General features: G+C 43.9%; 1 protein-coding gene across 2 annotated transcripts in view; it reads left to right on the forward strand.

Annotated features, from left to right (window-relative positions):
• The window catches only part of Reln (reelin), a 433,437-nt gene extending 410,003 nt beyond the window's left edge, over positions 1-23,434 (forward strand). Inside the window, exons 56-65 of one of the 2 annotated variants that reach the window (XM_087902405.1) lie at positions 876-1,118; positions 2,231-2,406; positions 5,299-5,372; positions 6,815-6,976; positions 8,003-8,160; positions 10,594-10,813; positions 12,630-12,827; positions 13,825-13,923; positions 14,548-14,631; positions 18,057-22,332. In XM_087902405.1, the coding sequence (XP_087758531.1) occupies positions 876-1,118; positions 2,231-2,406; positions 5,299-5,372; positions 6,815-6,976; positions 8,003-8,160; positions 10,594-10,813; positions 12,630-12,827; positions 13,825-13,923; positions 14,548-14,631; positions 18,057-18,186 (1,544 nt within the window). In that variant the 3' untranslated portion in view covers positions 18,187-22,332. The other variant, XM_087902404.1, reaches the window with a different exon arrangement.
• The last annotated feature ends 4,189 nt before the right edge of the window (positions 23,435-27,623 follow it).

The raw sequence follows: 27,623 nt of genomic DNA on the forward strand, positions 1-27,623 counted from the left end.
GCCAGACCCTGTCTCAGAAACAAAGTTCTAAAACCCTTTTTGTGTCGATGACAACATAAATACCAGAGGGGTAAAAGAAAGCTTCCCCAAAGAAAAGATCCTGAATTAACAAAACCTTGTTAATAAAATTCTGTTGTATTATTTTGAAGGAACTATCAGGCCATGGATACCATGGAATGGTTGGAAACAGTTGCTGAATAGACGGACTCGGTGCTTTGGGGGGGGGCCAAGGCTGAGTCCCAGCCCCCACACGGTGGCTCGCCATCATCTGCAGCCCCAGTTTCAGGGGATCCAACAGTCTCTTCTGGCTTCAAGCGAAACATTCACACACACAAAATCAAAATAAATAAGTCTTTAAAAGTAAAGCAACTTGACAAGATTGTTGATATGAAAACAATTCCAACTGAAAGCAGTTTAAAATCATGTCTTCCAGAAGAAACTATGTTTCAGCAGCTGGGTATCAGCTGTCTCTACCCCATCACCTGTTTTAAACATTTTTCCCACAGTCTATCAAGAAAGCCAACTTCTTATCGGTCCAAATAGTTGCAAATTATATAGAATTTTAATAGCTGTATTTTTAAAACTAGAAGTTGCTATCTAGAAACATGAGTATATCTTTTTTTAAATAATAGCTCTTAAGAATCTAGAACTGAATTTTAAAGATAGATGTTATCATTTTACTTCAATATGCTTACTTTGATCAAGCATGTCTAAACACCCTCCCATTATGATCAGTTTGTATTGAAGCTGTCATCAGGTTCAGTTTGCTGTGCCTGGATAAAGATTTCTGTGGGAAGCATATTGAACTTGCGATGTGACGCTGGTTTGTGGGTTGTTTCCAGCCGTGACTGCACTGAGAATTTTTGTCTTTCTAGGAATTACTTGGACTTTGCTCCACGAGATGGATTTCCAGAAATACATTTCTGTGAGGCATGACTACATCCTCCTTCCTGAGGACGCCCTCACCAATACAACTCGGCTCCGCTGGTGGCAGCCTTTTGTGATCAGCAACGGGATTGTGGTTGCCGGGGTGGAGCGCGCGCAGTGGGCGCTGGACAACATTCTGATCGGTGGAGCCGAGATCAATCCAAGCCAACTGGTGGACACCTTCGATGATGGTAAGAAGAACGCTCCGCACAGCATCCTCTGCGCCGGCTGTCTGTGCAGATGTCGGATGGGTCCAGAATGTGCACATGAACACAGGCAGGGTCTGGTACATGCAGCTCAACCTGCGTTTGCTCTTGTCGGGCCCTGCAGTTTATAAAACATCGGTCACGTGCTGAACTGTCAGTTCAGAATTTAATGAATATTGCTAAATACAAAATGTTTTCATATAGTTTGGAATTGCAATACCCTGGATAATTTTTTGCTCTTTTAGTCATTTCTGTACCATAGAACACATACTGCAGATGTTAGTTTTCAGGCATCTGTGCTGGCCTGCCCTTGGGGTCCTCGCAGGTTATGTCCTCAGCTGCAGCCACTAAGGGTGCCTCCTGTGAACACTACGTTCCCTTCTAAAAGGGCCCTGCCCACCTCCTCTCTCTCTGTCTCTGCCTGTCTGTCTGTCTGTCTCTCTCTCTCTCTCTTTCTTTCTCTCTCTGCTTCTCTGCCTCTCTGCCTGTCTCTATCCTCCCTCTCCCTCTCTTTCTCTCTCTGCTTCTCTGCCTGTCTCTATTCTCTCTCTCTCTCTCTCTCTCTCTCTCTCTCTCTCTCTCTCTCTCTCTCTCTCTGCTTCTCTGCGGGTCTCTATCTTCTACCTCTCTTCCTGTCTCCTCCCCTCTCCTCCCCTGCCCTCCTCTCCTCTTTTCTTCTCTCCTCTCCAATCCTCTCCTCTCCTCTTCTCCTCTTCTGCACCTGTTCCCAGAGGCCGGTCTCCCCTCTCCCCTTCCCTCCTTTCTGTTCCCTTCCCCCTAATAAAAACTCCTCCATGTGAACTCCGTTGCATGATGTCTTTCTCTCTCATGTTGCATTTTTTAAATTTTTAACAGCAGATGCCTAGAAGGAAATAGAAAGTCTACTCAGAAACACAATTACCATTTTATAGCAAAGGGGTCATGCTGGCAGCCTTCAGGAGTTTTGCTCTGACCTTGACTCTCACCTAGAATTTATATAGTAGTCAGTTAGATAAAATAAATAATCACCCTCAGTATTAAACGCAAAAGTAATTTAACATTAAGCATCTCAGCTGGAGAAAAATAACACACAGCATTGCTTCCCACTTATTTAACAGAAGGATCTTCCCATGAAGAAAATTGGAGTTTTTACCCTAACGCAGTAAGGACAGCAGGATTCTGTGGCAACCCGTCCTTCCATCTCTACTGGCCGAACAAAAAGAAGGACAAGACCCACAATGCTCTCTCCTCCCGCGAGCTCATCATCCAGCCGGGATACATGATGCAATTTAAAGTAAGGGAAAATGATACAGAAAGCAGCAACTCCTATGTGGGCTGTGGGAGAGGGATTTGTTCTGACAACTGCAAATGATTGATTTCGACCATTAAAAGATACTGTGACTGCGGTAACGTTGTACAAAGGCCTTTCTTCAAGTATGGTTATTTGAGCGTAGATAAAAATCTGTGGTGTTAAGATATAGCAAGAAATATAGCTGTGTTGTAGCTCATACATTCATCTGCCAAAGTGAAAAGCTTAAATAGACGCCTGGAGCCCTCTCTGACTCTCCCGTCACCCCCTGCTCCTCTTCCCTGCTACCTTGTTAAACCATTTGCTTCTCCAGTGATTCTTTTTCAGTTAATTTTTCGATATTTCTTCATCTCCAATTTCACAAACCTGTACATTAGCCCAGTTGCCGATCCCAAAGTCTCAAAGAACTAGAGAATTTTTTAGTATTTTATACTGAATAGGTTAGAAAGAAAGACATTGGAGAGCAATTAGGAAACATGAGGATGATTAAAGCCAGGGCAATGCAGCCTTCTTAGCAGAAATTAAATCTGCTTATTTTTGGCTCTGTGTTGGACTCCCCTTAGAGATGAACCAGCTCTCCCAATGCTACCACGCCCTAAGAAAATGTTCTGTGACGTGAAGAATCATACCTCAAGGTCATCTCTGGTGTCATTCCACACCAGCTTCCAAGCCATGCCCTTTAAGAGTCAAAGTTCTCCTCTCCTGGTCCCTCGCTGGTCAACACTGTGTCCTCCTTGGATGGTTGTGGGAACTCAGAGACGAAGGGCTCTGTAATTTTCTTTCTTCAAAAAAATCAATTTATTTAAAATAAAAGGGGAATGGATAGGTGGTTCAGCAGTTAGGAATGCTTGCTGCTCTTCTCGAAGACCTAAATGTAGTTCCCAGCACCCATGTCAGGGCAGCTCACATCCCCTGCAACTCCAGCTCCAGGGGATCCGATCTCTGGCTTCCACGGGCACCTGGAATCACATGCATATGCTCCCTGCCCCATCCCATGCATACACGTACAAGTAAAATAATTTTTTAATGAAAGTGAATCTGTCCCCTGAAATTTAGGTTACCATGGACTCTGCCTACCCGAGTCTGTCCCCACCGCTGCCCTCCAAGACTGTCCTCACCCTCTGCAGCTGGGGAGAAGCTCTCTCCTTGTTCTGTTCTTTTATCTCCTTGGCTTCTACTTCCCTCCACCTCCAAGATCGGCATTTCTCAGTGCATCTCAGAGCCCTGTTCTCCCCTGCCTTTGATCACTGAGAATTTCATGCAACCTTCTGGCTTGGAACCTATCTGGAAACACAAGTCTCAAATCTGGATCTCTAACCTTGGCTGGCTCGCTAACAACTCGGTTTTATAGTAACCTTTTAAGTGACGCTATTCATCTACTTCTCTGGGGTGTGTGTCTGTGTCTGTGTATGGCACATGCGTGCCATGGTGCCCATGTGGAGGCCAAAAGACAACGTGAAAGAATCAGTTCTCTCCCCCACCATGTGGACCCCAGGGGTCAAATTCAGGTCATTGGGCTTAGCTCCAGGGCCTGTTACCTCCTGAGCTATATCACCAGCCGTTTCTGTACATTTCCGACTCACACATGGGCCCTTCGATTTAGCGTGTGTCATGGTGAAGTCACCATCTCCACTCTGACACCGCCCCCTCTTTCCAATTTCCCCTTCTCTGTTGACGACACCGCCTTGCGCCGCTAAATAGCTTTAATGTCCTAAATTGTCTTAATTTTCACTTTGCACATAGCACCCCTCACTGCCTGTGCCGTCTAATCCCTGTTTTTTTTCTCCCATCCCAACGAATCTTCTCTGCACTGTTACGCCCATTCATATCCGCCAAGTTCCCATCTGACCCCCATCTCTCTCCATCCATCCCTAACTTTGATGTCAGAGTCAGATTAGCTTTGTGTAGCATGGCTCTTGGTCCATCGTTCCGCTCCTCAGGCCTCCAGTGGCTCTCTGTTTTTAGAAAGTGAAGACCAAACGCTTGTTTATCTGAGCAGAACTCAGCTCGGCATTCAAGCATCTCCCCCAGGATTCCATCCCCTTTGTACTTGCATCCGGTCTTGTTCCCAGAGCTCTGGATTCTACCTAAACAGCTCTCTGCCACCTCTACCCTCAGATGCTTCAGGGTCAGCTCACAGGCACCTAACAGATGGATTATTTTCCAATCCATCTGACCAACTGTCTTTTATGTGTGTGTCTTTCCGATTCCCGCTACTATTACTGGACTACGCGTCTTATTCCAACCTTGAATTGTAATTGTCTGATTTATGAGTATTATGCCTGAAATGTTAGCACTAACTTCCCTAATACCAGTAGTAAAAAAAAAAGGACTTGTTGATTAAATCAACTATTAGAACTTATAATTGAGTCACCAAATTTTCTAGCGTTCATGCATTATTAATGACTCCACCATTTAATTGCTGAACATACTGAAAAGGAGAGACAGCAACAAGAATGGATATTAAAGTAATTAAATTTGTTGTTTTTCACTTCCAGATGAAAACTTAAGAGCAGCATCTAAGAAGTTAAGATGTCAGTGGGCGTGTTTTGCATTAGACACTTTCAATTTCTTTCCATAAATTCTCTTCATAATATCTTTAGCCAATTTAGCTTATCTAAATTTATGTAATATGATTTATTAGTTAAATTAGTAGAGATAATACCTTAAAATCCTTAATGCTCAGCTTCTTTGAAAGCTGCATGTCTTAACAGCTCTAAGAATGAATTCTTCATGCACCGTCAGGCTGCTTGTGAAACTTTCTCTGAATATTTGATTGCCCATTAGAGTCCTGAGGTCGAGAAATAGGATTTCTGATTAGTCACATTGGATATCATTTAATCTCGCTTGTATATTGATTGCTTCTGTTTGTTTTAGATTGTGGTGGGTTGTGAAGCCTCTTCGTGTGGTGACCTTCACTCTGTAATGCTGGAATACACTAAGGATGCAAGGTCTGTGAAATTATTTTACCTTTCTTCCAGACTTGAAAACATAATTTAAACACATGTCTAATGTTAAGGTAGCAACTTGCAAAGAAGCAATTTGCATATTGAAAGTGGATTGAAAGCAGTTTTAAGTATTGAAAACCTTCAGGAGATTAGGGTTCCTGTAATCCCAGGACTAGGTAAACTGAGGCATCCTGGCAACCTACGGAAGCCCTGTCAGCTCTTGTGTATGTTCATATAAATTTCACTAGCACAAAATTTGCCTATATGTCTTCAATTTTTTTTCAAACTAAAGAAAAAAGTCAGTTTTCACACTGGGCCGCTGCTAAGAATTATATTTAAAAATAAGTAAGACATGAAGTTTGTTCTCGGAGAAGTGTGTTGGTCGTGTTGCTCATTTTCACCCAAACTTCAGAAAACTTTTAATAAGTTGGTAATCTGCATGAGCTGCTCCTGAAGTCTTGACTCCTGACACATCCGCATGGTGCGTGCAGCCTGAGTCCTGCAACACCCGCATGGTGCATGCAGCCTGAGTCCTGCAACACCCGCATGGTGCATGCAGCCTGAGTCCTGCAACACCCGCATGGTGCATGCAGCCTGAGTCCTGCAACACCCGCATGGTGCATGGAGCCTGAGTCCTGAAACACCCGCATGATGCATGAAGCCTGAGTCCCAACACACCTGCAATAGTGCATGGAGCCTGAGTCCTGACACACCCACAGTGGTACATGGAGCCTGACTCCTGCAACAACCGCAGTGGTGCATGGAGCCTCACATGGGACTTTGAAAACTTAATTATATTATGTTGTCAGTTGGTTCTAAGTATGTTTTAGTGTATAAGAATTCATTCTTGTACATGTTATCATTTTATTGTTTCTGTGAATACACTAATGTAGTTTTAAAGAGTAACACACATCTAATGAGAAGGTATTTCATTATTTTTGTTTTATTTATGCTATGAGAATTTCATACACACACACACACACACATATATATATAAGGTATTTTTTATCATATCTACCCACTCTCTTCCTCCCAACTGAGTGTTCTTCCCAAGGACCCAGGTTCAGTTCCCAGATGTCAGAGGCTCATAACTGTCTGTAATTTCAGACCGAAGGGCTCTGACTGCCTCTTCCATCCTCTGCAGGAACTGCAAAAACACATAGTGCACATGCATTCATGCAGGCAAACATTCATACACATAAAACAGAAAGAAATCTTTTTAAAACAAAGAAATTCACATAAAGAGTATTTAATCCCAGCTTGGCATTGCCTGGCGTGTTGGTCACATGTGTTTTACTCCCAGCCTGGCATTGCCTGGCGTGTTGGTCACATGTGTTTTAATCCCAGCCTGGCATTGCCTGGCGTGTTGATCACATGTGTTTTAATCCCAGCCTGGCATTGCCTGGCGTGTTGATCACGCGTGTTTCTGGCTTTGATTGCTGCAGCTCTGACTCCTGGCAGCTTGTGCAGACCCAGTGCCTGCCCTCCTCCTCCAACAGCCTCGGCTGCTCCCCATTCCAGTTCCACGAAGCCACCATTTACAACGCTGTCAACAGCTCAAGCTGGAAAAGGATCACCATCCAGCTTCCGGACCACGTCTCCTCGAGGTGTGTTGTCTGCCAGGGTCATCCTAGTGGGACTCCAGCAGCCTCTACAGCGGCGTTTTCAGCCTCCCTGCTACTGCAGCCCTTTACATCAGTTCCTCTTGTTGTGGGGACCCCAACCATAAAATTACTTCTGTTGCTACTTCGTAACTGTAAATTGCTACTGTTGTGAACTGCAATGTAAATATCTACATTTTCCAGTGATCCTAGGAATCTCCGAAGGGGTTGTGACCCAAAGGTTGGGAACTGCTGCTCAGCAGTCATGCAGAAAGATGGGGCAGAATTTTAGCTACAACCTGAAGACCCTTTCATCTTCTTGCCATTCTGTGTCCCAAGAGGGAAAAAAAGGAATATATTTGGAAATTATTCACAGAGCTCAGATTTCCTTTTCACAACGTATCATACATGTGCAACAGCTGCTCACACATCCTGAATGGCAGATCCTACACAGGCGCTAGAGTTGGGGCCAGTTCTGCTGTGGCGTTCTGCTCCGCCAAAGGCTGTGCTGGTCATGCAGACATGCATGCCTCCTGGTTGTCAGGTTACAGAAAGTTTAAGACAACAAGGACAACATGTGATATTGCCAGAGGCAGCATTCATCTCACTGAAAGATTTGGAAAATGGTGTGTGTGTGTGTGTGTGTGTGTGTGTGTGTGTGTGTGTGTGTGTGTGTGTGTGTAAATTCTCATAAAAATTCAATAGAAGGAACAACCTTTGAGACTGACCGCTGACTTCCATTGTGTACAAGTATACATTGCATATAAGCACACGCATGCATTTGTACCTACTTAGGTATGCACATGCATGCACATAGGCAAAAGAAGGGAAAAGCTTGGTGAAGATACAGCTTTCAGAAAGACACATGAGGGCACATAACCCATCTGGAGGATGAGTCAACTCGTTGCTTTTGGGGTGCTTTGGGTAGGGATTTGAACTCTTTCCTCAGATCACCGTTCCCACAGGCAGAGGCTGGACAAGACAGGCAGAGGAATGGCTGCTGACTCTCTTTGTTTTCCTTGGGTCTCTCAGTGCCACACAGTTCCGCTGGATCCAGAAAGGGGAAGAAACTGAGAAGCAAAGCTGGGCCATCGACCACGTCTACATCGGAGAAGCCTGTCCCAAGCTGTGCAGCGGGCATGGCTACTGCACCACTGGTGCCGTCTGCATCTGCGACGAGAGCTTCCAAGGTCTGCACCCTGCGCTGCTCCTGAAGCCGGGTGCTGGGCTCCCTGTCTCACATACACAGGAAAATGGATGCAAAAATCAGGCTTAGCGGCGTGAGGTTGACAACCTTTGACCACTGAGTTACCATCTTTAGAATGAATTCTCATACAGACTTGAGATCTGCTCCTGAAAGCATTTTGAAATTCTTTTTAGCCGGCCCACAAAACATTGGCTTTCGTTACAATATTTACACATATAGTCCTCTTCCCCCAAATAGTTCCCCTTCTGCTTCCTGAAACCCAGTTTTAAAAGTAGGCTGAAGAGTTGGGAGGGATATCTCAGGCAGAAAAAACGCTCGGTTTGCAAGCTCAAGGACCTGAGGTCAATCCCCAGAACTCATATAAAAATGGCAGCCATGGTGTTACACACTTGTAAACACTGGGGACAGAGGCCAGCCATGGTGTTACACACTTGTATTGTAAGCTCTGGGGACAGAGACCAGCCATGGCATTACACACTTGTATTGTAAGCTCTGGGGACAGAAACAGAAGGTTTCTTGGGGCTGAGTTGGCTGCTAGTCTAGACTAATCCATGAGCCCCACTCGAAGGAGGTGGATGAAATTCCTAATGATGACATTTAAGATTGTCTCCTGGCCACTGCATACATGCATACACATGCATGCACACTTTTGCACCTGCATATACAAATATACCGAGAGATGTCTCACATACATGAGTTAAATAAAAGACTAAAATCAACTTGATAAATTCCGTACGTAATGATTGTATTTGTCAGTCAATGAGTCAGGATGCATCCACTCAAGACGTCCCTGTCCCTCACATTAGTTTCCTGTCCCAGCCGTACCCCAACACTCAGTTCCCAGCCTCGTCCTGATATCTCTTTAAATACTTTGTCAGTGTCTGTTAGACTCTTCCTGGGATCCATCTTCCATCCTCCCGCAGTCCTAGCTGGTGGCCTGAGTTCTCTGCTTCTCGGGCCACTGCGCCACCTAGAGGGGAAAAACTTCATCAAACAACCAGAGTAATTTGAGTTAGTGGGTCTGTCAGCTTCTCACATGGTAGGAAACCACCTGCCGGTCCTGCTTTACCTTCATCTAAACTTTCCAATTTCCAACCTATGTCACTGAATGCTTACTGTGTCTTCGTAGCTTAAAAATTGCCATTTAGCGGAGCTGAGAAATCTTTGAACTTTCTTGGTGAACACTGCCTTGGTGTTACTATTTGCGCAGACAGTCGCCACTCTCGGGAGCCACTTAGAATTTATGACAGCCCTGCAAGTTCCCTGTGCTCAAGATGACCATTACTACTCAATCAATAAGGAAACTAAGACTCTAGAGGCTAACGGATGTGTCAAAAGTCACAGAACGAGTAAAGACAACCAGATCATGGATCTTTCTGCCCAATCACCAAGTTCTCAGAGCTAATTTATCTAAAGAAGACCAGAATTATACAACTTCCCCAAGAATATGATATTAGGATATATATATATATATATATATATTTGAATTCCACAGTGGCATCCATTTAAATTTCTTGGTTGATGCTGTTCCTTCGCCTCCAGATGAAATGGATGTGATTAATGTAGGCGCCGGCACAGCTCTGGTGTTGAAAATTACTTCCCTACCTCCTTCCTCCGCTGTTATCACTGCTGCTGAGACCATCTGAGTTTGTCTGGGTATTAGCTGAAGAATTTTAACTTTGGGCAAATTAATGAATCCCACATCTCATAAAAAGGCCCAGCTGTCTGGAATTTTCCGGTTTCCCTGATCCAACAGAACTAGAGCCTTTTGATTTTGAACTACTGTGGGCTTTAGAACACGTGTACAGTTGAAATCAAGGAGACATATAAGCGTGCACACATTCCCTCATTTAATGTCTCATACACCAGTGTCTCACCCTTGTGGCTCCTGAGAGACATTTCCAGTTTACTTAGTGTTCATTTGTTTATCCCAGCTTCATTGCTGGAAGGCTGTGCTAGGTGTTAGAATCCAGTAAGGAACTAAGATGTAAACTCTGCTCTGAGGGTTCGTCGAGGAGAAAGTGGGATGAGAACCAGAACACAGTGTATCTAGTTCCTACAAAATCGTGCTGGGAACAAAAGAAATTAGGTTGGCTTCCTATGCCAGGGTGTAAGCTCCCTGCGGAGACCCAGCACTGGTAAACACACAGGCCTGGCCGGACACTGTAGCATGTAGAGGATGAATTAAGTGCATTCACGTGCACATGTTTAATGAGCGTTGACTCAAACCTACTGGGATTTTTTTCAGCATAAGTCAACAGTCACCTAAATTCATAATAAACGGGAGTCTGAGGCAGCCTGGTACTTGACTGTTCTTGCAGTACCTGCAGCTCAAATCTGAAATTGAATATTGTTGTGCTCTTGGAGGACTATGTTTATTCCAGCTGATACCAACCCCTGTGATCCTTTTCCCCAGGGGATGATTGCTCCGTCTTCAGTCACGAGCTTCCAAGTTACATTAAAGATAATTTTGAATCAGCAAGAGTCACTGAAGCCAACTGGGAAACGATCCAGGGCGGCGCCATCGGAAGTGGCTGTGGACAGCTGGCACCCTATGCCCACGGAGACTCACTCTACTTCAATGGCTGTCAGATAAGACAAGCTGCTACCAAGCCACTGGATCTCACTCGAGCAAGGTGAGCAAACCCTTGTGCCGTATTCAAGACACAGAAGTGATCACAAGCCGGTCCTGATCATGAATTTCATGCAACAATGTCCACTAAGCCAGGGAGCCTTAATATCAAAGGACCATTGTGTGTGCTGACAGCTCAGAATGATCGTTGTACAAATTTATCATAGGATAGGATGTCTTTGTTGTTTCTTCCCACACAGACGGGTTAAGTGGTGATGCTATAGCAGAAATAGCTAAACATAACGGAAAGAATGGTCGAGGAGAATCTACATAGATAACTTAATGTTAGCCATATCCAAGTTCATAAATATAATATGACATATACATATATATATGTATATACATGCAAATATATGCCTAAGTTTAGCATCTGTAAGTTTAGTAAATAGAAATAAAGGATGATGAGATCTTTAATTATTCACATGTATGGGAGCTGGCTGTTCATAATTCAGAGCAGGGTGAGCGAAAAATGCATGAGTGTATTACAGAAGTGAGGTGGGGAGACCCTGAGGTGTGGGTAAAGATTCTGAAGTTTTACGGGCAGCGATGCACTGAACTGGAATTCCTGCTTAGCGGTGAAAAGTGTCCAGGAGTCACGCAGGGAACCTCATGGGGATATGCTTCTGTGTTTAAAATCCATGTCTTCGGGGCTGAGGAGTTGACTTGGTGGATAAAGAGGCTGCCATGCAAACATGAGAACCTGAGTTTGAACCCCCAAACTGACACAAAGCCAAGTGTAGGCATGCAGCTGTCATCCTAGCTCTGAAGAGGCAGAGAAAGGAGGCCTGGTGCTTGCAAGATAGCTAGGCTAACTGAATCAGTAAAAGATAGCCAGGCTAACTGGATCAGTAAAACCCCAGGTTCAGGGAGAGACACTGTCTCAAAACTCTAGAAGACAGCTGACGTCGACCCCTGGAATCCACACACATGCATGCACATGCACACCCCATACAGCTACATACAAACCCACACACCACACAGTCATGTTCATACATGCACACAGAGATAACTGTGTCCTGTAAGGAGAAAGATGTCTGGGGAAAGACACCTAGCAGAGAAGAGAAGTGAGCCCGAGCCTGTAGGCTCTACTTCAGCTTTCCCTCCTCTGATCCGGAAGATGGCTCCTAAAATAGACATGATCATTTGTCCTTATCCAGATGCTGTCCAGATTGGAGCGATTCATAAAAAGCAAACAGCACACAGACTGGGGCTGTGTTCCTGTCCTCAGCTGCCTGGCCTATGTGACTGTTTAGAAAACAGAGGGTTGGGGGCAGGGATATACTAAACGGGTTTCCAGCATCCTGCAAAGAGGGACACATCTTTGGAAGTCAGAACTATTTATTCATATCTGTTTTGATTATACAGTCAGCCCTTAGTAAACATGGCAGATTGATTCCAGAATCCCCGGGGATGCTCAAATCCCTCTTCAATGCAGTACTTACACTTAGTCCACACTAAAGCCTCCTGTGTGAGTCCCATCTCTATCTGATTTATGGTGTCCAAATACAATGTATAAACATATAAATACAATGTATAAACATATAAATACAATGTATAAGCCTTGCAGATGGATGATACACTGTCTTGCTTGGGAGATAATAAAGGAAATAAAGACTATAGACTTTCAGGACAGGTTTTTTTTTTCCTGAATATCTTCTGTGTGCGATTGGTTGAATCTCCAGACATGGAGCCCACTAAACCCAATTGTGCTATGAACTCAGGAATTACGAACTTTAGGAAGAACAAAGGTTGAGAACTTCTTCCTCCTTTAATGTTTCCAACTTTCATCTGAAGCTGATTCCCCTGTATTTTTTTTTCAGCAAAATTATGTTTGTCTTACAAATTGGGAGCACATCCCAGACAGACAGTTGCAACAGTGACCTCAGCGGCCCCCACGCAGTGGACAAGGCTGTGCTGCTGCAGTACAGCGTCAACAATGGCATCACCTGGCATGTCATCGCTCAGCACCAGCCAAAGGACTTTATGCAGGCTCAGCGGGTGTCTTACAACGTCCCTCTGTAAGTGGCCCGAAGGGGAGCGCGTGATCTCCTGCCCATTCCTGGGAATCCTTGAGTTTGGCGTGGGAGTTGGGTGGTTATTGGGTCAATGCCATGAACCTAGGCAGTGGCAGACCCAGGATAGCCCAGACCACCAGCATTGTGTTGCTGTTTTCCAGAGGTCCAGAGGCAAATGGCCAATCAAAATAGACAAGAGGGAATGGCTAGATAGCTAAATGCAAAGACACTGCACATATGTAGCATGGTTTGTCCTGGCTGCCCAGCTAGCTTAGCCCCGAAATAACCACATAGAAACTGTATTAATTAAATCACTGCTTGGCCCATTAGTTCTAGTTTCTTACTGGCTAATTTTTACATCTGAATTTAACCCATTTCTATTAATTTTTGTATCGCCACGTGGCAGTGGCTTACCGGGTAAAATTCCCAGCATCTGTCTCTGGTGGATCCATGGCAACCCTCCAACTCTGCCCTTCTTTCTCCCAGCATGCCATTCAGTTTTCCCTGCCTACCTAAGTTCTGCCCTATTAAAAGGCCCAAAGCCGTTTCTTTATTAACCAATGAAAGCAACACAAAGACAGAAGGACCTCCTACGCCACACATACTTCTCTAGTCCTTTGGAAAACCTGGAGCATCTCTTTGGAGTGACCATTTGGAAGTCTGGGGAATGTGCAACCATATCACCTTTGCTTAGCCTTGGTTCACCAAACCACTCACACAGAACCTATCCCAGAGAGCATTTCATGTTCATGGATGAACAGGTTGCTTTTCTAGATACCCTAGGACAAAGGGAAGGAGGGAGAAAGAAACCACTAGCCTTAAGTTGCCAATAAAATTCCATACTGCTTAGAAGAGTACAAGGCGCTAAGCAAATCTGGATTCTGTGTACAGCACGGCCTTGACTTAGATTAGCTCACCAAATCGTCTGAGATCTGCAGCTCACCTACCGGAAGAAAGGCCTTAAACATTCAGCCACTTTGTCATTCTGTCTGTGATGCAGGGAGGCGCGGGTGAAAGGAGTGTTGCTGCGCTGGTGGCAGCCACGTCACAATGGAACAGGTCATGATCAGTGGGCTTTGGACCATGTGGAGGTCGTCCTGTGAGTACCTGCTGCTTAGCACCCTGTGTCCGCTTCAGAAAGGTCTGACGTTCCTTTGACCTGGCATGCTCCTTGATTCAGGAAGAAGTAGACCTGACGAGAAGGCCCCCCACAGGCCACTGTGGCTAACATTCTCCAGCAGCTTCAGGATAGTTCAAGTCAACAGTGAAGTGTAACAAAACCCCAAACATAGTTTAACAGGCTTTAGAAAGCTTTGATAAGTAAAATGCTTGCTTAAGGATTGGCAGGGTTGATCAAATTCAACAAAACAGAAGTCTCTGGGTAAATGGGAAGTGACGTCTTATGCTTGATCTGGGTTGCCTTACAAAATAGAATGACCTCCTAAAAGAATGATCTCTGCTGGTCCGTAGACAGAGTGTTCATAGTGGATGAGCCCGTGAGGAAGACCTGTACCAGCCCCAGAGGCGTTCTGCCTTTGAGGATTTGGTTGAGCTAGAACAGAGAGCCTATGGTCTCACATTCCTTGTGACAGTCCCACCACCCAAGAGTTAAGGGTGTCCTCCCCCTCGTCTGTCCCCTGTAGAGCGGCTGTCACTGCTCTCCTCTGGCTGGGTTGACTGTTCCCTTGCAAAGAGATGACTTGCTTTTTCTCTAACAATCTAGTTCCTGTAAAACGGGGATGCCTATGTCTCGACGCGTTCGAACTGGTGGCTCCAAGTTGTTGGCGAGGAGAGGCGAATCTTCTCGGTAGATAGGTTCACACGTTCATTCTGTTTGCCAGATCCGAAATGAAATCAGTCGCCTGGCTGATTTCAATCATTTTGAAAGCAAATTTCAGTCATGAGTTGGTAGGAAGCCTACCAGATTTGTTTTCTTTTCTGTCATAGCCATGAGCTGACTTCTCCAGTCTTGAGCTGGCCCTTGTCTTAGCTGTCACCGAGGCACCTGCTTGCATGGCGTCCATACCAATCCCGATTCCAAGAGCAACCTGGTCCCCCACACAAGCTCCCACTGTGCACGCTGCTGCTTCTGGACCACTTGCTGGGCTCTGCCTCCACGAGACGAAAATCTAAGCTCATAGGAACAGTCAGACCCTTGGTTCTAAACATGAGGCTGATATTTTCCCGTAGCTATTGATCTCCTCCAACTGCGCTATTCCAGGAGAGTAGAATCACTTGGGCTCCGAAAGACTGTAAACAATCACATGTATGTACACAGTGAGGAGAAAGAGAAATATGACCAATGAGAACCAGAATCCAATCCTGGAACCACCACGCCCTGAACTCTCTCCTTAGAGCAAAGAGATCCATTTGAGGGATGCTCAGAATCTCTGGGGAATCTGGCCTTCCTCTGAAGGATTTGCCTCAGCGGCACTAAAAACTGAGCATCAACTTTTTAAAGCACCTCGGGGCTTCTTGTGAACTGACTTAAAGTCAGCAGCCACATCTCTTTCAAGCCTTCTGCCCAGACAAACCTGAGTAAACAGGGCTAGGCATCACCAGCTCCCCCGGAAACTTCAGAAGTTTCCCATTCTCCGCAGAAAGCAGAATGCCAATTCTGTCCTTGCGGGGCACAGGAATCCTCCGAATACCTGCATTTGAATAGATACTTTCCACTCCCGCCTAGACAGGCCACTGCCATCACCTAAGATGCATGCGGTCTTCTCATAACTGGAAAACAAAACTCAGCTCCCTCAGAGGCCCTCAGAGTTCTATCGGGAAGCCTTCCCACCTGCCCCCAAGAGAACCTTATAGAATACCTGGTGTTGGTATTAATTTTTGTAAGCAACCGCCAGCATCATGATACTGGCATAAGACTGAAATTCTTACTGCATTCTGGAACTGTAATATTATAAGACTTCATTGTTGCTCAGTCCCAGAGTTTTAAGATTTAAAGATTTTTAGCACATGCCAGCCACCTGCCTGCTCTCACAATGCATCATGGTCTTGAAGCTTCAGGACCCAAAGCCCTCAGAACAAGGAAGGCACCAACAGGCATGCGTGGTGTTGCTTAGCTTGTTTTACTCCAGGTCAGCTTTCAGTGACTCACTCAGAAATGATAGCTTTACACTTAGACCATATGATAACAGTACATATAATTTTAGAAACAAATGATTTATCTTTAGTGACCTTTCAAAATTTGTTAAAATTATAGAAGTACTGTGTTTCCCTTGTTTTAGAAAAAAAATATGTACTTCACAGAGCTCAATTCAATAAATGATTCCTAACATATATTTCTAAAGAATTCTGTTTTACAACTATATATATATATGATATTTTTGCTCTGTTTTTAAGATATGATTTCATGCCATTATAATATTTCAAAGTATTTCCTTCATATGTATTTGGTAGCTTTGCAATACAATTTATCTTTTGATGAGTGTATGATAGAAAGTTCCAGATAACTCAGGAAAATAAACCATAACAACCCTGTGGTCCTTCAACTCTGTAAGACACAGAATCTAGCAGAGGCTCACATTACTCATAAATGCTACAGATTTTACTATGAAAGTAAGTGTATTTAAGAAGTAGGGTAGAATGTGTCCAGAAAACCTACTGATGAAATGCATTTTCTTACTTGGCTACACTTCCCTAGCAGAACCTTTAGCTGTATGAGCTAACAATGCTTATAACCTCTCCCACATGGAGAAGGAAGAGTAGCAAGGGCACACACATGCGGGGACAACCTAGTTAACATGCAGCAGAGCTGTTGATACGTTCTTGCAACATCCATGTCAGTTAAATAACCTTTAGAATATATTCTCTTTTGCAAGTGATGATTGTTTTAATCTAGCTTTAATGTCATGGTTTAGCTTGTGTATATACATACCAAGGACACATGCTAAAAACCTTTAGGAAGGAAAGCTGTGGCCATGCATGGTATCTTACACTGAGTAATGTCCATAATGCCCATATTAACCAAGGACGCGTGAGTTTGATGAGAACAAATTCAACACCTTTGAAAAACGTTTCAAGGTATATAGGAGCACTTCCTAAATGAATGACACATAATATATTCTTAGCGTAATGGTTTAACTGTAGAAGGCAATATGTGGAATGATTTGAGGGTCGTGAACATAAAGAGTGTCAGAGATAGAACCCGCCCTCTCAGCGTTCATCAAGCAAGGTCCTTGTGCTTCTGTGAGAGGGTAGCCCTTCCTCTCGCTTGCCAATGAGCCCTGCACACTGACGGTTAGCCCCTGCTAATCTGTCTGCCCTGAACCAGCAGGTCGTTTCTTTCCAGCCTCACTAGTTGACAGAGAGACCTCAATCTGTAAAGCCCAAATGATACAGAATAACCTAATCATCACCGAGCAGGTGAAACTCAGCAGGTGAAACTCACTTGCTAGCGCAGGATATTTGCTCCTCAGTGAATGTTTATGAAGACACTTGGGCAGATCCCTCACAAGATCCATGCTAGTAGGGCGCTTCTTAGGGTAAAAAGGAGTTGTCTCAACCCCTCTTGTGGGGCACTCACGCGTCTATCCTAAGAATCTCCCTCGCCCAATATACATTCCATCCACACATCACATCTCCTGTGTGCGTGTCTCAGTCACAACCTGTCATGTGTATAACAAATTGGGCCAATTTCTGCATGTGTACCTGGAAAGCAAATCACCCAGGAAAAAGTTAGCCTTTATGAATTGATGTAATAACAAGCAAATTCGTGCCACGTTTGTTGAGAATTGAAAAACTAATACGCTGCTAACTTTGGCTCTAAACACATTTATCAGATTTTAATATAAGTTCCATCATGATCATGCCCCCTTGCTATTCATCATCAAGACACTGTCACGTTTTTGGCACAAATGATTTATGAAGATGAGCGTATTACATTTGTCCGCAAAGCATATTTTCCTTTATTGAATTGGACTATGTTATCTGATGTAGAAGACATCTCCATTAAAGCCCATTCCTTCTCTTCTCGGCTGTTAACAGTACCTACAATGTAAATAATTGAAAACTCAGATAAAATGTGCAGTAGTTATTAAATGATTAACATTTCTACTTTATATGTAACATTTATGCCAAATGTAGTGTTATAGCTGCGTGTACCTTGACATATGGTTATGAGCAAATAGTGCATGTTTCATTACATCAAAAAGTTAAGCATAACTCTGTGGTGGGTGTTGGAGGATAAGAAATAACATGTTCAATTTTTATTTTCAAAAGAGATGAAAAATCCTATATTGCACCTAAACCTGATCAGGCTTTTATGACTAATCACAGTGCTGCATGCGTTGAGAGGCATTTTTTAACTTGTGTTATATTTCATTATTTGCTGTCGCTGGTTTTCTACTAGAGTAAGGTAAGTCATCCTCACTACATCTGGAGAGCTTTTTACTGTTCACTCGCGGTTTCACCAAAGCTAGCTGAGAATTTCTGCAGAAGACCTTTCACAGGTGGATATTTTCGAGAAAGGCAGTTATAGATGATATTGGGATACATTGACTGAAATGATCAACATACACATAAATTCGGCCAAATTAAGAGGAGTCTAGGATGTATGTAATATTGGATATAGAGGCATAGGCTGGGTGTGGGAATCACTATTCTCTCATTGGGCAAGTGTGCCTGGCTCTGTCTCTGTTTGAGACAGCCTTAAAGTGCTCACAGTTAATAAACTCCTTATGAGAAATGGGATTAGGAATATACACAAAAGATCTCTAGTCTATAGTTAACGACTTTCAAAAGATTCATCAGCCAGGGGATTTGCATGAAGGTGCCTTGACTTAGCAATTTAAGGTTAATAATTGACAGCGTTGGGTAGCTTTACTCTAACACCTGAGAGTTCTGGATCATGCCCATCAGGTAGGATGGACCACCTTCTGCTTGTCCAGACTGGGAGTAAAATGGTTCTAAGTACTAGACGTGTGCACATAGACGTGTGCACATAGACGTGTGCACACAGTGTCAAGGTTTTTCATTTCATCCTGACCGTTTCCCGAGTGGTCAGACATCACCCTCATTCCATTTAGCAGGAGAGAAATCTGAACCTCTCATTTGTACGTCCATGTATTTGGCATGGACCTTTCTGAAAGTACATGCCATTGGGTGCACAACCTCGTCTGTGCCCAGGATTAGTTTGAAGAGCAGCACCCATCCTAAACTCACCCGAGTTTCTCTGGGAGACACAACTCCAGTCACTGAATCCTTATTTCTGCCTTCAGATAAGTTGCCATCTCTTGTATCATATGTTGAAAATAATGAATTACTGATTGATAAAATGCCCAAATTTCTACAAACTCAGACGCTTCTAATCTTCCCGTCTTGCCATGTCTTTTAGAATTCATCTTTCCAAACCAGATTTAATTGTTTTCATGACAATAAATGAGCTAGCCTTGTAACTAGTAAGAACTGGCTCAAAAGAATACAGATCACGAATGCCTCAAAGATCTCGCGATGCCAGTATTTTCTATGCAGAACAGGGAGGCATTTTCTAATCCCATATGCTCTCTAAGTCTTCGAAATCCCTGAAATAATGGAAATCACAGTCAGCACTTATAGAAAACTGCCACTCAGAGAAAGCGCTCCCTTCTTCCAATGGCGCACGTGAAGAATCATTTAAAGACATCGTTAACGGCGCATGTGAAGAATTCTTTAAAGACGTCGTTAATGGCGCACGTGAAGAATTATTTAAAGACGTCGTTATACCAACAGTCAAAGCAGATTGTTTTGTCCAGTGCTAGGTTGTACCTTGGGATGTGTGTCACTGCTCAAATTGAACTTATAATTAAAAACTACTTTCCCCTGTAGTTGCAGTGAAGAAATGAATCTCATGAGCTCGGTTTTCCCTACCTTGACATGATCTAAAGCATGCATCTACATATATTGAAAGCAAAATAAGTTCCCCGCAGAATGACCAATAACGGATTTTTAAATGTGTTTAAAATTCCTACGATGAAAACTGCTCCCATACAGTCTTGTAGTTGGAGATTTCAGAAGACAGAGAGTAGCAGCTTAATATTCACTGAGGGTTATTAAATGGACCTAGAGATGACATTCTGTGATCACCATTCCCTGTGGTCCATGAACAGGCTTAGGAACTGGAAAAACCCACCTCATTGGACTTCAATTACAAATGACTCGTAAGCAAATCACTAGTTAGCTGCAAGCTTTGAAAGTGCGGCTGCTTGAATGCGGTCGTGTACATGCCAGACACCTGAAGCCGTCACTCTTCCACGTCCGTGTGAAGCCTCATGGGAAGCCACAGATAAAGTGACGTAAACCGACTCAAAGTCAGTATGCCCAGTGAATTAGGATATTCCCAAATTAGTTGTAAGCCTCTTTAAAAACCTACAGCCTGCTAATATTTTTCTTACACATAAAGATGGAAGTTTTAAAGCAGTTCTACAATAAAATAACCTCATGTAGAATTTTCTTTGATGCTATTAACAACTTCATTTAAAGTTAAGTATGTCTTTATTCTCATATGTACAGGGTCACTGCCACCTCAATCTAAGTTACAACGAAATAACTAGATATCGTGCCTGTTTGGGTTTTTGTGTAAAATATTTAACCATCTTAAATTTTCTTTGAATACTTTGTCTTTGAACGTGTTTTGACAGAATAATTTCATTGCTTTAACTCTGCAATTATTCCTTATAGTTAAAGAGTAATGGTTTACAGCAGGAATCCAATCAGTAAGTCAACAAAGGTTCAATAGCATGCCTTGACCACCTCCGGGTCAAGCAGAGGCGCAGTGCTGCGGTTGGGGGTGGAGAGAGCTGGACAGCAGGCCCCAGATTATCAGGAGCTTACATGTGGGGAGTCCAGATTCCACCCTGCAGGAATGGGCATTGTGGGAGTTCAAAACAGAAAAGCCAGAGTCACTGCTAAGGGGGTGCTGTCAGCAGGAAAGCCGGATAGGGTGGACAGCAAACTAGAGGACATGCTGTGTGACTGGTGGAGCCCAGAGCAGCCTTGCACAGAGCAGTCTGCCTAGGGGAGGAGCAAAAGAAATGATCTGAAAGCAGGATTGATCGAGAGGACGTGAGATTCGTGGCTTTCGTAGCTTAGGATGTTGTTATGAGGTGTAGGAGTTCTGGATAGTTTGTTACTACACTAACAAAGCTGACCTCTGAAGGAAAGGGTCCCAAGAGTGGTGTGTGACTTTACTGTGTGTGTGTGCACCAGACCTAGTACCCATGAGTACAGTCTGACTGTTCTCTTAGGTGCAAGTTGTATGCTCCATAGTTTGGAGAAGAGAGACACAGAGGTTGGTGTAGGGGCCACTGTGATAGTGCAGAGGACTCAAGGGGACCTCAGATGCTGGACGGAAGATGTAGGTTTAAAGCTTCCTACGTTTTTATAGCTAAGTACAGTGCCTAGAATATATTGTTTAAAAAAACTCATCATTTTACTCCTTGCTAGAAATTGGTTATTGATAAAATTCTCCTTTCCCTCTACCCTAATACAAGTTCCTTTTATATTGCCCTTGATGGTAGCCACAACACTGACATCATCTCTCTGCCTACATTCAAGAAACTCAGCACAGTTAGAACATGTTGATAGGTTTGCCCTCAAGCCACATACTAATGCCACATATAAACATTGCCCTTTGGGTCAGTGTATGAAAACACAATTCTTACAGCAGTGATGATATCAACTTAAAAAAGGATAGGTGAGAGTTGGGGTGCAGGCCTCTAACCCCAACCCTCTGGGGGGCTGAGGCCCAAGAAACCTAAGTTTGAGGCCAACTTGGGCAGCATAGCAAAACCCTGTCTGAAAAGTAGAAAATACCAGACCAAAACGTTAGTAGCTGCTATGGAAACTATCAATTAATTTCCTAGGAGTCCTGATATCCAAGTCAGTATACTTATCAGCCTCACATATGGAATGTGTAGGAATGTGTGTGCGTATATGGGACACTATAAATGCACACATGTAGGGTTATACATTCAGTTACCCTTCCCTGGCATTTGTATGATTCTTTTCAGCATTGTGTCTCTTTTCACCAAGACATGATTATTGAATATAACCCCAGTTGCTTATTGAGACAGACAGTGGAGACCAGCATCACTTTGAGAGGGACCAAACAAGGAAAAGCTAGCTCATTCTGCTGGAGTTTTTTTTTATTTTAGCCTTTTAAGCTTGAAATGAAAATGTTGACTAAAGTAACCAATGCACTTTTGCTAACTGCTAAAGATGTGTGTAACCAAGGTAACGGATATAGTGTACACATCCTTGGGATGGAGTTCATTGGGGAGATGATGTTCTCAGGATCTGTAAAGAAAGGGCCTTCAGGGCTAAAGGCAGGGAGCCAGGGGGCAGCCATTAATTATTCTGCCCCTAGGTGGTGAAGTCAGCATGATTTCTGAACTCTGAAAATTTTCAAAAAAAAAAAATATATATCAGGCTACCTTGGGACCTTAGAATAGATCCTACATTCAATGACGGAACTTACATGCTCTTTCTCCTTTCCCTCCCCGCCTGCTCCCTTCCCGTGATTTTTAACAGCACTCGAAAACAAAATTACATGATGAATTTTTCACGGCAGCATGGGCTCAGGCACTTCTACAGCAGAAGAAGAAGGTCGCTTAGGCCCCACCCATGAAGAAGCCAAGTTGATTCCCCTTCTGGCGTGTGCGATGTGTCACTTCCTGTTCTTTTTGAAACCCCTCTCACTGCTTCGCGTATCGGGAGACACCTGTGAAGGACTTGTCTAACAGAGAGCCCTTCCGGACCGCGTGCACACCACTGTCCTACACTGTGAACTAACAGCGAGTCGCCTCTCTGTGTACAATGTTTCGTGTCGGTGCGTCTGCGGGAATTGTGACCTCTTGTAATTTGCGGTGTCAGTATTAAGAATAAGAAATAGTTTAACAGGAAAAGAAGTCTAAGCACAAAGTTTTAAAGATTTTACTTTTAAAATGGCGTTTTAGCACAGTATTGAGCATTCCCTGGTCACCAAGCTATTTAAGTAGACTGTATTTCAGCTTTGTATCTTGTTTTGTATGATTAAGTTATCGTTGTCCGTCCTCTGTGGTCCCCTCTGCAGTACAACGCGTTGAAACTGTATCTACTTGCTATGTTGCAGTGATTTGCTGCTGGGCTATGCTCTACTTGTATTCTGCAGGAAGTTAATTCAAATACCTATTCAAGATGATAGCTGTAAAGACACTGTTATCTCCTTTAATGTGCTCTTTAACATGTATGCTGATTTAGCATCATTTTGTGGATAGTAAAGACGTTGGACCTTCAAATATTTTCTACTTAAAAATTGTGGATGAGCACCCTATGTCCCTCCCACAACGAAGCTCCGGTCACCTTGTCTAAAACCATTTCTTCAAGTGTTCTGTGGCTATCTACTAACAATGAGTGCCATTGTGTGTCTGTGATAACGAAGTGATTTGTAACATGGTGGATGGTCTTCTTGTGTTCTCTTCATGGGTTGTTTTCCCTGTGGGTCATATTCACACCTTCTGGTGGAGTTGAGCCACACCAGCACCCTGTAGCCCCAGACTAGCCATGAGGCAGAAGGCCGTGCTCCAGGGTGGGCCATGCTAAAAGCCCGTGCTTAAATAAAAATCATGTCTGAACCATCTGAAGCTCACTTGTATTCATTTGGTTTTTAGTGTGTGTGTGTGTGTGTGTGTGTGTGTGTGAGAGAGAGAGAGAGAGAGAGAGAGAGAGAGAGAGAGAGAGAGAGAGAGAGCGCACGCGTTTGTGGAGGTCAGGGGACAGTTTAAGGTGTCTCTCCCCTACTTTCACCTTGTTTGAGCCAGGGTCTCATGTTGCTCACAGCTACACAAGACAGTCTAGCTGACCCGTGAGCTTCTGGGGATTGTCCTGTCTCCATCTTCCACTTTACCATAGACACAAAGGGATTACAGAGATCTCTGGCTAGACAGAGAACTCTCACCAGATGAATCTAAAATGGCTGAAAGACACTTAAGGAAATCCTCAACATCCTTAGCCATCAGAGAAATGCAAATCAAAGCAACTCTGAGATTCCTTCTTACACTTGTAAGAATGGCAAAGATCAAAAACACTGATGACAACTTACTCTGGAGAGGATGTGGGGTAAAGGGAACACTCCTCCACTGCTGGTGGGAATGCAAACTGGTACAGCTGCTTTGGATGTCAGTATGGCAATTTCTCAGAAAATTTGGAAACAATCTACCTCAAGACCCAGCAATACCACTTTTGGGTATATACCCAAAGGATGTTCAATCGTGCCACAAGGACATGTGCTCAACTATGTTCATAGCAGCTTTGTTTGTCAAAATCAGAACTTGGAAACAACCTAAATGCCCTTCAACTGAAGAATAAGGAAAAAATGCATTTACACAATGGAGTACTACACAGTAGGAAAAAATAATAACATCTTGAAATTTGTGGGCAAATGGATGGAGCTAGAAATCATCATATTGAGTGAGGTAACCCAGACCCAGAAAGACAAATATCATATGTACTAATTCATAAGTGGCTTTTAGATATAAAACAAAGAAAAGCCAGCCTACAATTCACAATCCCAGAGAACCTAGACAATTAAAGAGACATACATGGATCTAATCTACATGGGGAGTAGAAAAAGGCAAGCTATCTTGAGTAAATGGGTAGCATGGGGATCATGGGAGAGGGTAGAAGGGGAAAGGAAAGGAGGAAAATATACAGCTCAATAAAAGCAATTTTAAAGCAAAACCAAGGGGTCACAGATTCCCGATACCTCACTGGGCTTTTATGTGGTCCTCAGGCCCAAACCCAGGTTCTAATGTTTACACAGCAAGACCTTAATCCATGGAGCCTCTTAGTAGGGCTTCACGCATTTCTAATTAACATTTACATAGAAATTATAAGTCACATGTTTGGAAAAGGTGTCAGGTACTAGTTTTTCGAGTTATCATTAGTAGTGTGAAGCCACGCTTTCAATTTTACCAGGTTTCTTCAGTGTGTATCTGGTGCATGAGTATCTGCATACCCACGTGTGCATACGGGGTGGAGGGCAGCTGTCACTGGGAGCCGCCTGTGTCTGCCCCTCTTCCATCACCAAGGCCAACCGGACTCATCACAGGTCAACCGGACTCAACATTTGCATGGGTGTGGACTCAACATTTGCATGGGTGTGGACTCAACATTTGCATGGGTGTTGGGATAAGAACTCAGTCCCTCAGCCGGGCGGTGGTGATGCACGCCTTTAATCCCAGCACTGGGGAGGCAGAGGCCGGCGGATCTTTGTGAGTTCAAGGCCAGCCTGGTCTACAAGAGCTAGTTCCAGGACAGGCACCAAAGCTACAGAGAAACCCTGTCTCAAAAAAAAAAAAAAAAGAACTCAGTCCCTCATAAATACCCATGGAGTCATCGTTTCAGCCCCAACTATTTGTTTTACTTTATTCATCTTTTTTATACTTATCATTCTGTAATAGAGAATTCTGGAAATAACCTAGGTCCCAAACACTTTTGTTAAGTGCTAATACAATCCATGGCTCATAAAAGGCATCCTGCACTCACCCAGCAACTGTTTAGATTGTAAGCTCTCTTCTAACTGGAGAGGCTACAGCGGTGATTCAGACCCCTGCTTGCTTGTAACATGCCAATTAAAACACCAACAACAACTGGGTGGTGGGAGGCAGACTTCGAGGCCAGCCTGGTCTACAGAGTAAGTTCCAGAACAGGCTCCAAAGCTATACAGAAAGACCCAGTTTCCATAAAACTAAAACTTAATTCATTAATTAATTAAAAGAACAAAAAAAAAAACCATACTTATGCTATTGGGGGTATTTTCAAAAGGATGTTTTTCAATCTTGGGAAACTTTAAGTTTAGAGAATTCAGCAATGGTAAATGTTTCCATTTTTTGGATACCTCAGATGTTGAACTTAATTGCACATACAATGAATGGATTCCTAAGGTATTAAAGGAAGAATGCATGCCGTGGCCAACACCACCAGCGTGAGCTCTCCAGCATTGCCCCGGCTAATCACCTCCTGTGGAATAGCAAAGGGTGGAACTGGTTCCCCTGCTTCCGTGCCCTCAGGGTCAGCTCTCCCACACCGGCACCATTAGGGCCAGCTCCGCTGTGTTACCCAGCTCTTCCACCTGTCTCCGGGGAAGGGCATCTCTCCTCTGCCCATGCTACCGCACAGCTGCCCAGGCCCAGAACCAGGGTGTGACGTGGTTCACCTCACCATCCGCCCCATCTATGACCTGCTGGGGCACGCGAAGGGACCTGACCTGTAGATCCGAAGTCGAAGGATCTGCACAGCACAGGACAACAGCAGGACATCCAAGGAGAGGCCCAGTGGGGCCCAGCATGGATAGTGTAGTAGAAACCAGAGGCCTTGAACCAGACCGGTGACTCTTTGCAATGAACACTTGTAAGTAAAGAGATACGGACAAAGCGGGTGACTGCATCACTCACTGTGCCACACTGCGGCTTCATGACGAGATTTTAAATTATTTCCCTTTTTTCCCCCTTTTTTTCCTCTTAAATTTTGTTTTATGGGGGGAGAGGTGCAGGTGGATGAGAAAGGACGGAGAAATGAATAGGATCAAGACACATGATGTAAAGGATGCTTAGAATAAATAGAAAGAAAAAATTGGTGTTAGCATCCAGGCACACCTTGGCCCTGCCCTTTGGGCACAGTCACCTCTGGGATTAAGGCAAGCGGTTCCGCTGTAGACAGTGCAAAGGTCCCTTTAAGAGACAAGCTCCGCCCACTCCTGATCTCTCTTCTGCCTAGGCTAGCGAACTGGCCTCTATCTCTCCTCTTTCTCTTTCTTCCCTTCCTCTCTCCCTGTCTCTCTCTCCCTCTGTCTCTCTCTCTCTGTCTGTCTGTCTGTCTTTCTGTTTCTCTCTCTCTCTCCCCCCTGTGTGGGGTGTGTGTGTGTGTGTTTGTGTGTGTGTGTGTGTGTGTGTGTCCATTCCGTCCCTCCCCCCCTATTCCCTTTATCTCAAATAAACTCCACTCTCAAGCTCTCTCTGCATGGCATATTCTGTCACCAGCCATGGTTTGGGCCCGACCAACTATGGGACACTGCAAAGGTCCCTCTCGCTCTGTGTCTTACAATTGATAAAATAGACTTCTTAACAAATCTTAATAAGAAAGAAAAGAAAGAAAAGAAAATTCAGCTATAAAACAGGCTGGTGCGTTTGCGTGGCTCTCTCCAGAACCCACACACCTATAGACTGAGCTGTGTTCTGTGTGACCATACAGGCCTCTCCCTTCTGTCCTCCACTGGAAACCATTACTCTAGCCTGTGTATTTTCCTTCTGACTCCATGTTAGGTGATATTCTTAAGTCACACGTAAGAAATAGGAAGTCTGAATTTTATGTGTTAAGAACTACATAAATGGAGACACATACCCTTTTTACGTGTAGGGATTCTCATTAATATTTTTTTCAGCGCCCCCTAAATTTATCTCAATATTCAATGCATCTTAGCCAAAATTCCTACAGGCGTTTCCATAGACATTAACAAACTGATACTTAAATCTACCAAGAACTGCAAAAGAACAAGAAGACCCAAATTACTCTGATAAGAGAGAAAATTGAAATACTACTTTAGGTGACTTACTGGAAAGCTTGTAATCAAGACAACGTGGTACTGGCACCGAAACAAATGAACAACGAGCCAGAAAGAAGGGCTGGGAAGATGGGTGGGTGCCTGAGCGTACCTGCTCTGCAAGCATGAAGACGTATGTAAGTTCTCATCCCCAACAACCACGCGTTCTAAAAAAGAGCTGGGAATGGCTGTGTGTGCCCACAACCCCAACAGAATTTGGAGACAAGCCAAGA

The sequence above is a fragment of the Myodes glareolus genome, chromosome 27 (assembly GCF_982192425.1).
Source record: "Myodes glareolus chromosome 27, mMyoGla1.1, whole genome shotgun sequence".
Classification (NCBI taxonomy): Eukaryota; Metazoa; Chordata; class Mammalia; order Rodentia; family Cricetidae; genus Myodes; species Myodes glareolus.